The sequence below is a fragment of the Sinocyclocheilus rhinocerous genome, unplaced genomic scaffold (assembly GCF_001515625.1).
Source record: "Sinocyclocheilus rhinocerous isolate Xijiao unplaced genomic scaffold, SAMN03320098_v1.1 scaffold166, whole genome shotgun sequence".
Classification (NCBI taxonomy): Eukaryota; Metazoa; Chordata; class Actinopteri; order Cypriniformes; family Cyprinidae; genus Sinocyclocheilus; species Sinocyclocheilus rhinocerous.
Window position 1 is genome coordinate 2,383,240 of NW_015633186.1, and position 13,746 is coordinate 2,396,985.

Here is a 13,746-nt window from a genome sequence, read left to right on the forward strand (position 1 = left end):
TGAAAGCACGCAGGTGATGGAGATTTACCGCTGATTAAAGAACCGGCTTTACTGACAAGATGCGCGTTAAATATCGCATGCGATTTATTGTGCAGCCCTAATTTCTAAACTGCGTAGGAACCCTTACTGTTTTAATTTAGATATTTAAATATCTATTTATCGGATCATGAAAGGTCCCCAAGCTGGGACTCGAACTCACGTTGCTCGAAGCACAACCGCACTACATCTCGAAACACTGCCTATACAAGGAAAACGGCTCCGACTGTTAGAAGATATTTAAATAAATGTTATAATCATAAATAAATAATTATTTTAGTTAAACACGGCATATTTGTTCAGTGATAACTACGAAAGAAGATAGGCTGTAAAACCATAAACATAACAGTGTTATCAAACATAACTGTACAAAGTTTCTGGTTCAAGCTCCGCCTACTTCCGGTTTTATCCAAATACAGAATAATTTTGTGATCGTTACAGATACAAATACAGATACAAATACTGGCTTCGCTGCACACCCCTATTCTTCACATAAAAATTGTGCTACTGTGAATTTCCGTGAATTTCGTCAAGTAGACAGCAGAAGAGGTAGGGTCTTACTTTCTCAGGTGCTCGTGTTCTTTCAGGAAGAGCTCTGTCCGCCTGTTATTCACCCCCGAGCCACTCTTATATGTCCTGACAAGAGAAAAGAAAATTAATTAACAATTAAACAGAAACATGCAATCACCCAGGTGGCATTTTATGAACATCATTCTATAGAAAGTCTGGCACTTCAGATGAAGTGGGGGTTGGGTTAATATTGAGGGTTTCTCTTCATCCTGTGCCATGCACAAGCTCTCTCTCACAGAGAGCATTTAGTGTAAATAATGAATGAATACAGTGCTGGGAAGAACAGCCCTTTCCCAAGAGTTCATCAAGAAAATGAAAGACAAAAACACCCCCTCTGCTTTGTGCAACACCAGCTAGGCTTTTCTAAAGACACCCACTGGCCTGACAGCACAAATTAAAACAAATCTCCATCTCAGATGGGAGAGTTTATGAGGGTGAGAAATGGCAGCCTGAACGACAACCTTGTCTGAACTAGGCTCCACCCACTCAATCCTCTGGTGGGATTTCTATGTACCTATTGTAAACAGACTGATATAGAAGGGATATTAATTCAGTTTCTATGGGATTACACCTGCCCGCTGGTCAAATCAACTGTCAGTCCACACCAATCACAGCGACAGGGTGCCGACAGCCAACTTAATCATTCCAACAAGGTTTTAAAGGGCAGTGCACTAAATCACACAGGGGGCTTTGTCATTTCTGCCTGCTGACATTTCTATAGCGCTGAGCTGCTGATCGATGGGGAGCCCAGTAACAGGAGAAGCACAGCAGGCACGACACGCACCACACAAACTCAAGGAGTGAGGCTTTGGCGGTGGCCCGGGTGAAACTAGAACCTTTACAGTCTGCACGACAGAAAGTAACTGGGTATGTGTGTGCAAACAATGCTCTACATTGGCTGGCAAATCCAGCAGGGTGTTACAAAAGGTGCCCCATCGCCCTCTGGGGGTAAATATGAATATTACACCTTGTATGAATGAATGATTATTACCACTTTCTACTACACTATTTTGCAGAATAATACATTAAATTATTAGGATGTTGACTTTGACAAACAATATTGACAAACAATAAGTAAAAATCTTACAACAGATCGTGTCTGTACAATAATCAATAAATTTAACAATAGTGGGATTCAGATAATATGATCTATTAACAAGACGTATACCATTCAAAATTTTGGGGTCTGGAAGATATCTTTTTTTTATAGAAATTAATATTTGTATTCAGCAAGGACACATTAAACTGATCAAAATTGACAGTAAAGACATTTATAATGTTAATGTAAAAGATTTATATTTCAAATAAATGCTGTTCCTTCTATTCATCAAAAAACATGGAAAAAAATGCATCACGTTTACACAAAAATCTTAAGCAGCACAACTGTTTTCAACATTGATAATAATCAGAAATGTTTTCTGAGCAGTTATTTTAAATGATTTCAAAACATTACCGTTTTTACTGTATTTCTGATCAAATAAATGCAGCCTTGGTGAGCACAAGAGACTTCTTTCATAGTAAGTTTTTAAAGATCTAACAGACTCCAAATTTTGGTAGTAAAACAATGTATGTTCAGGTTATTAATAATCAGAATGCTCTTTTCCTGAGTTATATATAATTTCATCAGAGTACTGATTGATTAGGTCAAATCTGGGCAACATTCTAAGAGTAACCCATTTTAAATTGATGCTCAAGTGAATAAAATCTGCCGAAGTGCTGTTCTCTATTCTGGGTAAACAAGTTTACAGCTGGTCAGGTGAGTTGGAGGCAGCTGAATATGAGGCAGAGAGGGACGTAGCCCTAACTTGTGTAAATACAGGCTTTATAAATACAGCGCTGTGAGAGATGGACTGAGCTCAAATCTAACCCTGACAGTCAGTTTATTTAGACTAAAAAAATAAGTTCAATAGCAACTGCAAGGAGCAGTATGGAGTTTTTCTCATCATATATGGTACCACAACTATTTCAAGGCACACAAATTAAATAAGCAGTCCATAGAGGTGCTAGAGCATTGCGGCTCAGATCAATAAGTCATTATCCAGCCCTGCAGTCACGATCTCAGGGTTACAACCAGAACCATGTCAAATCGGTGACTGCAGAACTCCACAGAATGCTTGCACGTTCTTCACGTATTAGTTTATTAAATATACTAAAATAAGAGTGTGTCAATCCCATATCAGTTTAACACATTTTTAAATCCATTCAGAAGAATCCTGAAATGCGAAAAAAAAAATCCATAGATTTCATCAAGGCCTGGATTAAACAAATGTTTATGCTTTGCTCTGGGATGAAACAGCATGGAGGTATAAAGACCAGACAGCTTGAATTGTAAGCAGAAACCATGTTTTTGGAGAGAACTATCATTCCATATACAAGCTTTCCTAATCCAGGTTAACTACACATTAGATGGAATCGATCTTCATAACCTTTTTGGTTTCAAAAGGAAATTAAAGAGAAAACTCACTCAATGTCTTTTCTCACAGATCCCAAAAGATCCTCTCTCTCCCTGATTGCCATGAAGTTTGATTTGGTTTTATGAAATTCATGTGTGTAGTCCTACAGAAGGAAAACAGAGATGAAGGGGTTATAAATATGAAAGGCCAGCTATATTGATGTCAAATACAGGAAGTGCCCTTTCATCTTGAGAATACAGTCTTCATAATAAATACACTATTTTTTTCAAAAGTTTGGGGTTGTTGTTTTTGTTTTTGTTTTTTTATCTTTATAAACAAAGTCTTTTATGCTCACCTAGGCTGCATTTACTTGATCAAAAATGCAGTAAAAACAGTAACATTATGAAACATTACTACATAAAATGTTAAAATAGAACACAGTTATGCTATTTATTCCTCTGATCACAAAGCTGAATTTTCAGCAGCCATTACTCCGGCCTTTATGATCCTTCAGAAACCATTCTAATATGTTGATTTGGTGCACAAAAAACATTTCTTCTTATTACTATAAATAATTAGAAATTTTTGCTGCTTAATATTATTGTATTTTTATATATTTTTTAAAATATATTTTCAGTATTTTTTTAAAATTTTTACTCCCACTTTGAATCAATTTAATGCATTCTTGCTATATAAAAGTATTAATTTCTTTAAAAATAATAATAATTGCATAAATAAACATAAATAAATGCCTTACTGACCCCAAACTTTTAAACAGTAGTCTAATATTCATGTATATTAATAGTTGGGCATATTATAATTATAAATGATAAGAAACTCACCTGTAGGATGTCTCTGTGCCTCTGGAGAGTGTGCATTAGAGCAGCATTCAGAGACGTTACTCCCGGTGTGCTTGTATACTCAGCCATCTTGTCATTCACCCCTGTAAGCTATAAAACACAGAAACAAAGTGAGACAAAACCATTAGTAAATCATCTAATTAATAATGTGTAAAATAAATACATTCAGATTAAATTGTGTACTTATTTATTTGCATACTTATTAACTTTTTTTATTTATCTTATTTGTTTTCATTTAGTGGTACTGTATATACTGAAATATATACCCTGCTCTAGAAATCAGTTATTGACCACTAAAAAAAATACTCTTTATCAGTCAATACGTAATTTAACATACATGTGGAGCAGGTTGGAAGACTATAAAGAAAACATATAGCACCTAACATTGGCACATTTTACAGAGATCTTACTTTCGCAAGCAGCTGCTCAATCTCCACTGACATGGTCTCAAACATTCTGTCCTGAGTGGAGTTGGAGAGCAGAGGTGTTGTATCCGAACTATTGAACAGAGAGAGAACAGAACAGTGTTATTATTATTACCACCATAATCTTTCTAATGAGATTTAGAAAACATTACAATTCCTTCGATGAGGTACAGTGGCATCACACCTGTCTCCTCTACGGCCGTCCCGAGAGCTGCTGTAACTGGTGCACAGCTTACTGAAGGACACCAGCTTCAGGTCCAGCTCGTTCTCCAGCTGCCTCGCCTGCTTCCGCAGGTCTGTCAACATGCAATAAAATAAAGATTACATTCAGTAAATCATTTCAGTGGATATATACACATTCAAAAATATAAGACAGCGTCTCCAGAGTTAGTGACAGTTTACATTAGATAACAAAATAACATCAGAAAATGTTATAAAATTATACACAGCATATCACTGACAACTTAAGCTGGTAGTTATTTATGCATATAAAAGACAAAACATTCATATTAGTCTACCTGGTCGTTCATATTTATTGTCACAACAGTCTACGGAGTCACAAACATTCAAAACGTGGATATGAAGCCCTCAAGTGCTGTCTAGGAAAGCAGTTTTTTAAATTTTGAAATACGGCCCATGAGTTTATTTTATTTTGGTGAATAATCTTGTTCCAGCTTCATATACAAACAGCTGCTTAAAATTTTTCACAGCTTATATATGTTCGTGTTACATTAAATACAGAAAGTCTGTATAAAATGAAAACCATCTGACAAATGTTTAAAGAGATATGAAAGATGTCTCGCTGTATTCCTCAGGTTTTTGGGCTAATCGGAAGCACTGACGTTTGTGCGAACTAGCGAGCTAATGCTAACGGCGATAGTTAACGGGGTAACCTGACAGCGTTTTCATGGAAACGTCGCCAAAGACTGTTCAGAACAAGGAATTGGCGTGAGCTGTCACAAAGCGCAGTAAAGCTTTTGGTCGAGCTGAATTTGTAACGCTTTGCCACCTCACCTTCCCAATAGTTGCTGTTTCCTCCTGCCATCTTTGTTGTTCAACGTCATCCGCGGTGGTGCTGGCAGAGGCGGAGACTCGAGCAAGAGCGCTTCACGAGCGCTGCACGAGCACTTCACTGCTCTCTGACCTCACAGCGCCCTCACGTGCTGTTCTGGAGAAACCTTTTTATACAATCTATGGGAGAAACGCACTCTCCTTTGGCCTTCAAGTTTTCCTGTATTTTATCTTTAGTGAGAGCATAGTTCAAATATACAAGCACATTAAGTTTAAACATATTTAGTTTATTTTATATACAATAATAATATATGTTATATAACCAGCATGTAACACACACACACACACACAATCAATATGCCTTAGTGTCAATTTACATTTTCAATGAATACAAAATATAATTTTTTTAATATATACATACGCAAACATTTTCATATATAATACATTATTAGGATCTTAAAGGATCTACTGGGATCTTAAAAATACTCATCCCTGCTGTAGATTATTTGGTCATATTATATCCATATTCTTTAGTCCATGGATTTGAGTTCCCACTTTCCTTTTTTTATATATAGACAGAGTTAGATACTGTTCAACTGCATCAAAAACATGATCATATTAAAGAACACTTCAAATATTCAGAACAAAGATTAATTTTTATTTTCATCTCATTACACACCATTTCTTTAATACACAAACAGCTTTATTTGTGCAGTTCTTTCACTGACAAAAATTGCACCTGTGTAATTTACATATAGTTGGCAACAATTCGATATCTACAATCATTGTTGTATAAAAAGAAAAAAATAAACATCAGCACAAACATAGAAAAGTTACATATTTGTTCAAAGACACCCAGAAATTTACATTCAAGCATGACAATCAACATCAAGCCAAATTAAATAAAAATTTTGTTGGTAATAGGATCAATGACTAAATAAATCATAGAAACATAATTTTCCCACTTACTAACATTAGACTTGTATGAATGGTCAGACTGGCACAGAATGATATGAATTATAAATAAAAATCTGAATCTTCCATTAAGGGTTTTAATAGGGTGTTTGTTGCTTTTCTCTTTTAAAAGCATGAACAATGCCCCACCAGTCTTCATCTTCTATATCCAATTCATACGTGTAACTTTTAGAGAGTAGAATGATTCAGAAAATGATTCACTGATTCATAACAGTGACAGAGTGAAGCTGCCTGCTCACAGTAAGAAATACTCGCAGGTGTTCTGCTGGTTTCAGATTGCTCAATGTGTCACACAATCAAAGCCTCATCCAGTCATGGAGGAAACATACTGCGGTGCTTTAATGCATTTGAACATTTTATATATATATACTATATGTATGTTTTCAAATGATCACCAATGTTTTAAAGGTTTTTTGGAAGAGAATATGTAGGATGCAGATATTGATCAGACGATGATGCCTAAATATACACTATATGCTTTTAATTCGTTTCCTGAATTGCAAATAACATCAACTACATGAATAAAGTTGACAGCACAGTTTTTTTCTGATCTTTTTGGGATGCCTGAGAGCCGGTGAGCAAAATCAATGTTTCGCTGGATGGATGTTAAAACAAAAATAAATATATATTTTTTTAAATTAACAAAACGGACAACATTTTCATGAGTGCACATTAAGACAAAAGAATCCAGACACACTGAGTAAACACTATGATGTCCGTGTGAAGTTATTATTGTTTCACCATATCCCTGAATGTCAAAATAACAGAGGAGAAATGGGAAGGCAGTGAATATGTTTGTCTGCTACGTATCTAATGTGTCACCTTGCTTAATGTAAATATCTACATTTGAGATTGGACGGGTAACTGGTAAATGTGAACGGGTAAAGGCAAAATGTGAAATATTTGGGTCACTACGTTGGCTATATGATTGCAAATAACAAGCAACACAGCAGTGTGTTTTTCATAAACTTAAACTCAAAGCCAATGAGCAGACCAGATTCTCAGATGAATTGATTCCTGACTTTGATCCGGGCCCACAGAAAAAAAGAGGAGCAAAATTCCATTTACTCTACAAAATCATCATCCTCACAACAGCAGCGACCATGCAACCTCTAATCTAACAAGGCACAGTGTTTCATAATCCTGTTGAGATGGATTCTAGCTGTTCGGTTTCCTTTTCCAAGGGTAGAGGAACGGTATTATAAAGACCCAGATAACTAAGCAGGCTGGTTGAGAGCAGTGGTTAGTTGCATACACTACGGTGCAAAACGCTCGCCCGATTTCAACAGGGCATTAAAGTGCATCCCACGGTGGAACTCAGGTTTTAATAGATTGGACAATACCGCTGCTGGCCGTTGAGCGCCCTCTACTGGCCCTGCAGGCAGTGTGGACAGACTCAGGGGGAGGACAGGGAGCAGTAAGGCCTCAAAGTTTGTTGGTGTAAAGCGTATCCTGGTCACTTTCACTCTCATCTTGAAATTCGTGGCTCAGGAGAGACTTTTTGGAGCCCATAGACATGAGGCGGATCTCATCGTCATAGTCGTCCCGGTGCTGTTGTAGCCGATGGAATCCATCTTTTTGTCTGTTTGACTTGGCTGAGCAGACGCACCAGATGATGCAGGCTGTCACAACCAAGGCCGTCATTGCAGCAGCTAGGGATTGAGTAATGAAAAAGATCAGCCATTGAATATTTACATATTAATGTAGCATTTAACAAAATGGTTGGTTAGAACTGCGAACACAATCAATATAGAGTACTTTAGAGATTTGACCTGCCTACCTGCGCTGGCCACAACTAATTCTCTTGGAAGGCCAAATATATCGTTCTCCATGTCAAATTCAATGATAATGGAACTTGCTGCTTCAAACGGTGACACAGACACCTGAAAAGAGCAACAGGAACAGTGGAAAATAAATGAATAGATCTCACTTAATTTTTAATAAAAATAAAATAAAATTTTTTATTATCTTTCAAATAAACTATATTCATTATTATACTGTATTATACATTATTATACACTTTGATTAAACTCAATATTCTGTATTATATACAGTATGTAGAAAAATAAGAAAAAATGGATAGTATATTATCTTCATTATTATACTGCATTGTATATTATTGTACAGTTTGGTTAAACAAAATATTCTGTATTAAAATAAATCAAAACAAAACAAAAACAAACCTAACAAAAAAACAAAACAAAAACAAACAAACAAAAATCAAACCAAACCAAAAACAAACCTAAACAAAGAAACCCAAACAAACAAACAAAAAACCCAACCAAACAAAAAACAACAACAACAAAACTCACCTTCTGGGACTGTTGCTGGTAGCCGTCAGCCACCGCTTCAATGTTGTGTAAACCAGGGGCCAGAAGGGCGTGAAAATAACCTCCCTCACTGGTGAAGACTCGAACACCACCATTTAATACTATTATAGCACCCACGATGGGCTTACCGTTCTTATCCTTGACCACTCCACGAACCCCTTTGTGCACCTAGAACAGAGGAACCAGCTTCAGCAAAGGAAGAGCTGAGATGCAGTGGAGTGTGATAAACAGAAAGGCAGAGAGGAGGACAACGTACTGACCTCAACCAGCATGCTCAGAAGAGACTTCCTGTTCTCAGCCCATAGCGTGGGCAGCATTTCAGCCGGTGGGAACAGGCAGCAGCTGGTGTAGACAGTGATCTCGGGACAGTGGCCAAAGTCCACACTGAAGTCCTACAACATGGAGAGGAAGCAATCAGAGAGAAATTAAAGCAATCAGAGAGAAATTAAAATCAGAAATTATTAGAAGGAATTAAGATTTTATAAATTATTGTAAATTAGTTGGTCATGACCAAAAATGGGCTTCAGGTCTGTTCTGATTGTACTGCAGAGAGCAGTTAAAAAAAACAAGCTAAATGCAAAATGTAAAAAAAAAAAAGATTAGAATAGCAAAACGCTTCCCATATGATTTAATGTTTTGTCATACAAAGCTGTGTCCAATCCAACTTTATGGTATTTTTTTGCAAAAATTAATCTGTCACTTGGTAGAAGCTAGCTAAATTAGACAGAAACCAACACAGTCAGATTTCAAGATATGTACTTATTTTTAAAATCTGAACAAAACTACACTACCCTTCAAAAGTGTGGGGTCAATAAGATTTTTTTTTTAAAGAAATAAGTATTTTTTTTAGCAAGGACAAATTAAATTAAATACATAATAAATGTTACAAATTTATGATGTTTCTATTTCAAATAAATACTGTTCTTTTGAACTATTTTTTTTTCTATTAAAAAATTAGCATGTTTACCACAAAAATATTAAGCAGCACAAACGTTTTCAACATTGATAATACAAAAAAATTCTTGAGCTCCAAATCAGCATATCAGAATGATTTCTGAAAGATCATGTGACACTGAAGACTGAAAATGCAGCTTTGCCATCACAGAAATTAAATTAATTTGAAATATATTAAAATAGAAAACAGCTATTTTAAATTGTAATAATATTTCACAATATTACTGTTTTTACTGTATTTTTTTTTTCAATGAATAAATGCAGCTTTATGTAAGAGATTTCTTTTTAAAAAAACATTTAAAAAAATCTTAACAGTATGTAATCTACCTTCATGCTGCCCATGTGACTGTGCCATTCTGCTGCTCGAAGCACACCATTAGGGATGGTGCCCACTGGAGGGAGACAGTGACAAAGAGAAATAATTGATAACATCAACCTAAAAATGGTTCCTCTACGAATAAATTTAACAGAGCAGAGGCTGTTTGATTTTAAAATGTTACATGCTGACAATTTTCCTGTTACTGAAAAGATAAACTGTTGTTTTAAAAACTTGAAGTATGAATGGAAGAAATCAGCATACTCTGACTGTTTGGACATCCAGTGTCACCCGAATGCATTTTGGGATGGTGGTTGGCATACACAGTAGCCAAATATCTCAGCGTATCGGCATTTTCAACTGAAATTGAGAAACAAGGAACAAAACAAAAACAAATCAAGACACCGATACAATAAATGTGTAATTTCCTAAAGCAGAGGAAGAATCAAAACATACCAGATTGCACTGGTTTGTCATATGGGTAGGTGACCAAAACGGAGCCTCCATCCAGAGCCACAGAGAGAGTGAAGCCTCTTTCCTGTATCAGATCCATAACGGCACGTGTCTCTGGCTGAGGTTCTGCAGCACGCTGAGATGCATTACCTACAGAACGACACATACTGTAAATGGTCAGCCATCCTGTGTAGCCTAAGCAGTGGAATGCTGGCATTGACACACATGTTAGTGAAATGTGAGGTCAAATTTGAGCTCAATCCCACCGAAGAAGTCATTGTCAAGGTCTTTGCCGTGCACATTGGTCTTGCCAGCAGTGGAGGTGCAGTCTTTCTCTTTCGCCAGCTCTCGCCCATCTGGGTTGATGCTGGGCAGGATAACAATTCTGGTCTCATTGATGAGCTAAAGACAGGAGAGAGACACCGTGTGAGAAACATTTTTGAGTGTTTTGGCTGCATTTAAAGTAATTTCCTGTGGTAACCAAGGAAACCAATGCTGTTGATATACACCAGAAATGATTTTGACTTGTTTGTAAAAGAAAAAAAAGGGGAAATCTATTTAGAATGGGACTTGCAATGAATGTCTATGAAGTGTCGTATATGTGTTTTTTGTTCATACTTGCTGTTTAGATTGATAATAGGATACATCATGCATTTGTTTTACAGCGCATATAGACCAATTTGGAGTAGACGTCACAGTTACGTCACTTGCAGCTGCGCGCGCATAGTGGTGGCAGAAAAACACTGGGAACAAGTGCAGGGAAACGGGTAAAATCCATGGAATAAGAGGAAAAATTTATTGTTGTGCCTTTGCATGTCAGAATCGGAATGCAAATAATTTTTATATAACACTGTCGTCAAAGAGGCCATTTGAAGCTAAACGCAGACGTTTAAACGGACAGACTATGGATGAAACCTGCTATGATTACCCTACTTTTAAAGCATAAATTTGATTTAAACAATAGGTCTATATAATATTCATATAGGGGACATATTGTATTAGCCCTACAGTTGAAATACATGCATGAAATACTATTTAAACCTATAACATTTTACATAACATTTACCTATTTTATCTCACAATTCTGACTTTTTTTCTTGCTAATGCAAGTTTATATCTCCTAGTTCGGACTTTATAACTTTATTCAAGTCAACAATTGCGAGTTTGTCAATTCTGAGGAAAAAAAGCCAGAAGTGTGGGATTATAAACTAAAAAGAAAGAATGACGAGTTGATTTTTCTTACCAGAATTGTGAGCTATAATCTCGGAATTGCAAGAAAAAAAGTCAAAATTTTGAAATATAAACTCAAAATTACATTTTTATTATTTTATTCCATGGCTTGAATAGACTGCTACATTAAAACTGTCATTTTCTGCCACCAGATAGGCTCCACCCACAAAAACGTCATCACTGTTTGCAAACACTGAACTTGGTCTATAGTGTAATATACAAGAATATGTAGCTCACACTCAAGGAAGAAAAAAAATACCTCAATTTTATACAGATATGCAATTTGGAGCAGTTGCTGATATTTACATCACCAAAAAAGTACAATAAAATTCTGATAGCTTGTCATGTAAATCAATGAGATATTTAGACTCCTTAAATGCATAAAAATCTCTATATCTGTCAACAATATATCTTTATAACATATATATTTTAATATTTTATTCTTTTAAAATTTTTATAATCAAAGCTCTGTAGTTTTTTTATTGTGGGGTCAAAACGTATGATGCAATGCAATACAATGATTGAGAGATGAACAAATAATGCTCCTCAAATGTCTGATGGATCACATTTGATATTCACAATTAAACACAATAATCAAGTGAACCTGTGTTGCTTAAGTCTATTAAGTGTTTCTCGAAATATTACTAACAATACAAGTTATTTGTGGGTTTACTTTATAAAAATCAGCAAAGATTTCTCAGCAAAAGGACACGTGTACCGTGACCTGATCATACTGTAACCATCATGGGTGTCACTTTTGCACAAGAAAATCAACTCACCCTTGTGATGGCTGCATTCTTTCCGTAGTTAATACAGAGACTGGCAGCAAACTCCAGAAGCAGCTCTGTACCCACAGGGGCGTTACCATGAATACCTGCCACAAAGCGGATCTTGGGCTCAGACGGTTCTTGGACTTTAGGGTTGTTGGAGATCTCCAGAGCCCAGATAGTTCTGAACTCCACACTCTGACCAAGACTTCATAGGGGAGAAAAATAAATATCATGTTACTGCAACAGTTGTGCTGCTTAATATTTTGTGGGAACCATGATACATTTTTTTTCAGGATTTTTGATGAAAGTTCAAAAGAGCACCGTTTATTTGAAATCTTTTTTTTTTTGTGTAAAAATATAAAAGTCTTTACTTCACTTTTGATCGATTTAATACATCCTTGTTGAATCAACATACTAATTTCTTAAAAAAGAAAAAAAAAATCTTAAAGGGGTCATATGATGCTATTTTAAAGATCATTATTTTGTGTATTTGGTATAACAGAATATGTTGACATGCTTTAATGTTCAAAAAACACATTATTTTTCAAATACTGTACATTATTGTAGGTCCTCTATGCCCCGCCTCTCTCAAACACGTCGTTTTCAACAAAGCCCCCTCCTTTGACAAGCGCAGTCTGCTCTGATTGGCCAGCTGACCCAGTGCATTGTGATTGGCCGAACACCACAAGCACACGTCGGAAATGTAACGCCCCTTACCATAATCGCGAGCGTCAGCTTTCAAAGTAAATATCAAGACATGTTGTTAATTTTACCATCAGTTCAAGCCCGAAATGGCAACAGAGTCGCGTGACAGACACAGTGATGAAACTGGTATGTGTTTGCAGTAAATCTGAACAGTACTGCATTTCCTTCTCTGGTAATTTAAACCTTGGTGACCTTAAACTTGGTTCAGCACAAGCTATAATTTCCAAAAATAACTTCTGGGACTAAGCTACAGCGAGCCAAATACAGTTCACACAGTAACTTCATTGTGTACTGAATGCAGAGGTATTAATCTGTCATTCCGAAAGATCCTTTGCCCTCCGGGGTTTACGGTCACAGAAACACATAGGATTCGGTTCAGGCTTGTCTGCAGAGATCAGATAATTTCACTCATACTTTTGTTCATTTTAACAGTGTTCTCTGAGGGAAAGGCATGGCACACGTGTGTGAATAATATCTCTCCAGAGAACTTCTGTGCTTAAAGTCCCTCATGATCAGTTTGCATACACTTGGCCTCATTTATCAATCTAACGTAGAAACGAGCGCAGATCTGTGCGCACAAATCAACTTACGACAGAGTTCACGTGTGATTCATAAAACATTTGTATGCCGCCAATCTCATCGTACGAATGATCATATGTTGATAAATGTGGCGGCAGAAAACAATCGTCATTTGAATATCACGCCCCTAAAAACACCC

General features: G+C 36.3%; 2 protein-coding genes across 3 annotated transcripts in view; both read right to left on the minus strand.

Annotated features, from left to right (window-relative positions):
• gosr1 (golgi SNAP receptor complex member 1) overlaps nucleotides 1-5,419 on the minus strand; it is a 25,459-nt gene extending 20,040 nt beyond the window's left edge. Inside the window, exons 1-6 of one of the 2 annotated variants that reach the window (XM_016557040.1) lie at nucleotides 5,299-5,419; nucleotides 4,469-4,580; nucleotides 4,270-4,360; nucleotides 3,842-3,949; nucleotides 3,071-3,162; nucleotides 598-672 (exon numbers count right to left, since the gene is read on the minus strand). In XM_016557040.1, the coding sequence (XP_016412526.1) occupies nucleotides 598-672; nucleotides 3,071-3,162; nucleotides 3,842-3,949; nucleotides 4,270-4,360; nucleotides 4,469-4,580; nucleotides 5,299-5,329 (509 nt within the window). In that variant the 5' untranslated portion in view covers nucleotides 5,330-5,419. The remainder of the gene's footprint in view (nucleotides 1-597; nucleotides 673-3,070; nucleotides 3,163-3,841; nucleotides 3,950-4,269; nucleotides 4,361-4,468; nucleotides 4,581-5,298) is intronic. The other variant, XM_016557041.1, reaches the window with a different exon arrangement.
• A 568-nt stretch (nucleotides 5,420-5,987) lies between these two features.
• The window catches only part of LOC107743672 (carboxypeptidase D-like), a 19,898-nt gene continuing 12,139 nt past the window's right edge, over nucleotides 5,988-13,746 (minus strand). Inside the window, exons 13-21 of the mRNA XM_016557039.1 lie at nucleotides 12,333-12,528; nucleotides 10,590-10,725; nucleotides 10,327-10,473; nucleotides 10,135-10,230; nucleotides 9,882-9,946; nucleotides 8,861-8,992; nucleotides 8,583-8,768; nucleotides 8,051-8,153; nucleotides 5,988-7,922 (exon numbers count right to left, since the gene is read on the minus strand). Coding sequence (XP_016412525.1) covers nucleotides 7,696-7,922; nucleotides 8,051-8,153; nucleotides 8,583-8,768; nucleotides 8,861-8,992; nucleotides 9,882-9,946; nucleotides 10,135-10,230; nucleotides 10,327-10,473; nucleotides 10,590-10,725; nucleotides 12,333-12,528 — 1,288 coding nt within the window. The 3' untranslated portion in view covers nucleotides 5,988-7,695. The remainder of the gene's footprint in view (nucleotides 7,923-8,050; nucleotides 8,154-8,582; nucleotides 8,769-8,860; nucleotides 8,993-9,881; nucleotides 9,947-10,134; nucleotides 10,231-10,326; nucleotides 10,474-10,589; nucleotides 10,726-12,332; nucleotides 12,529-13,746) is intronic.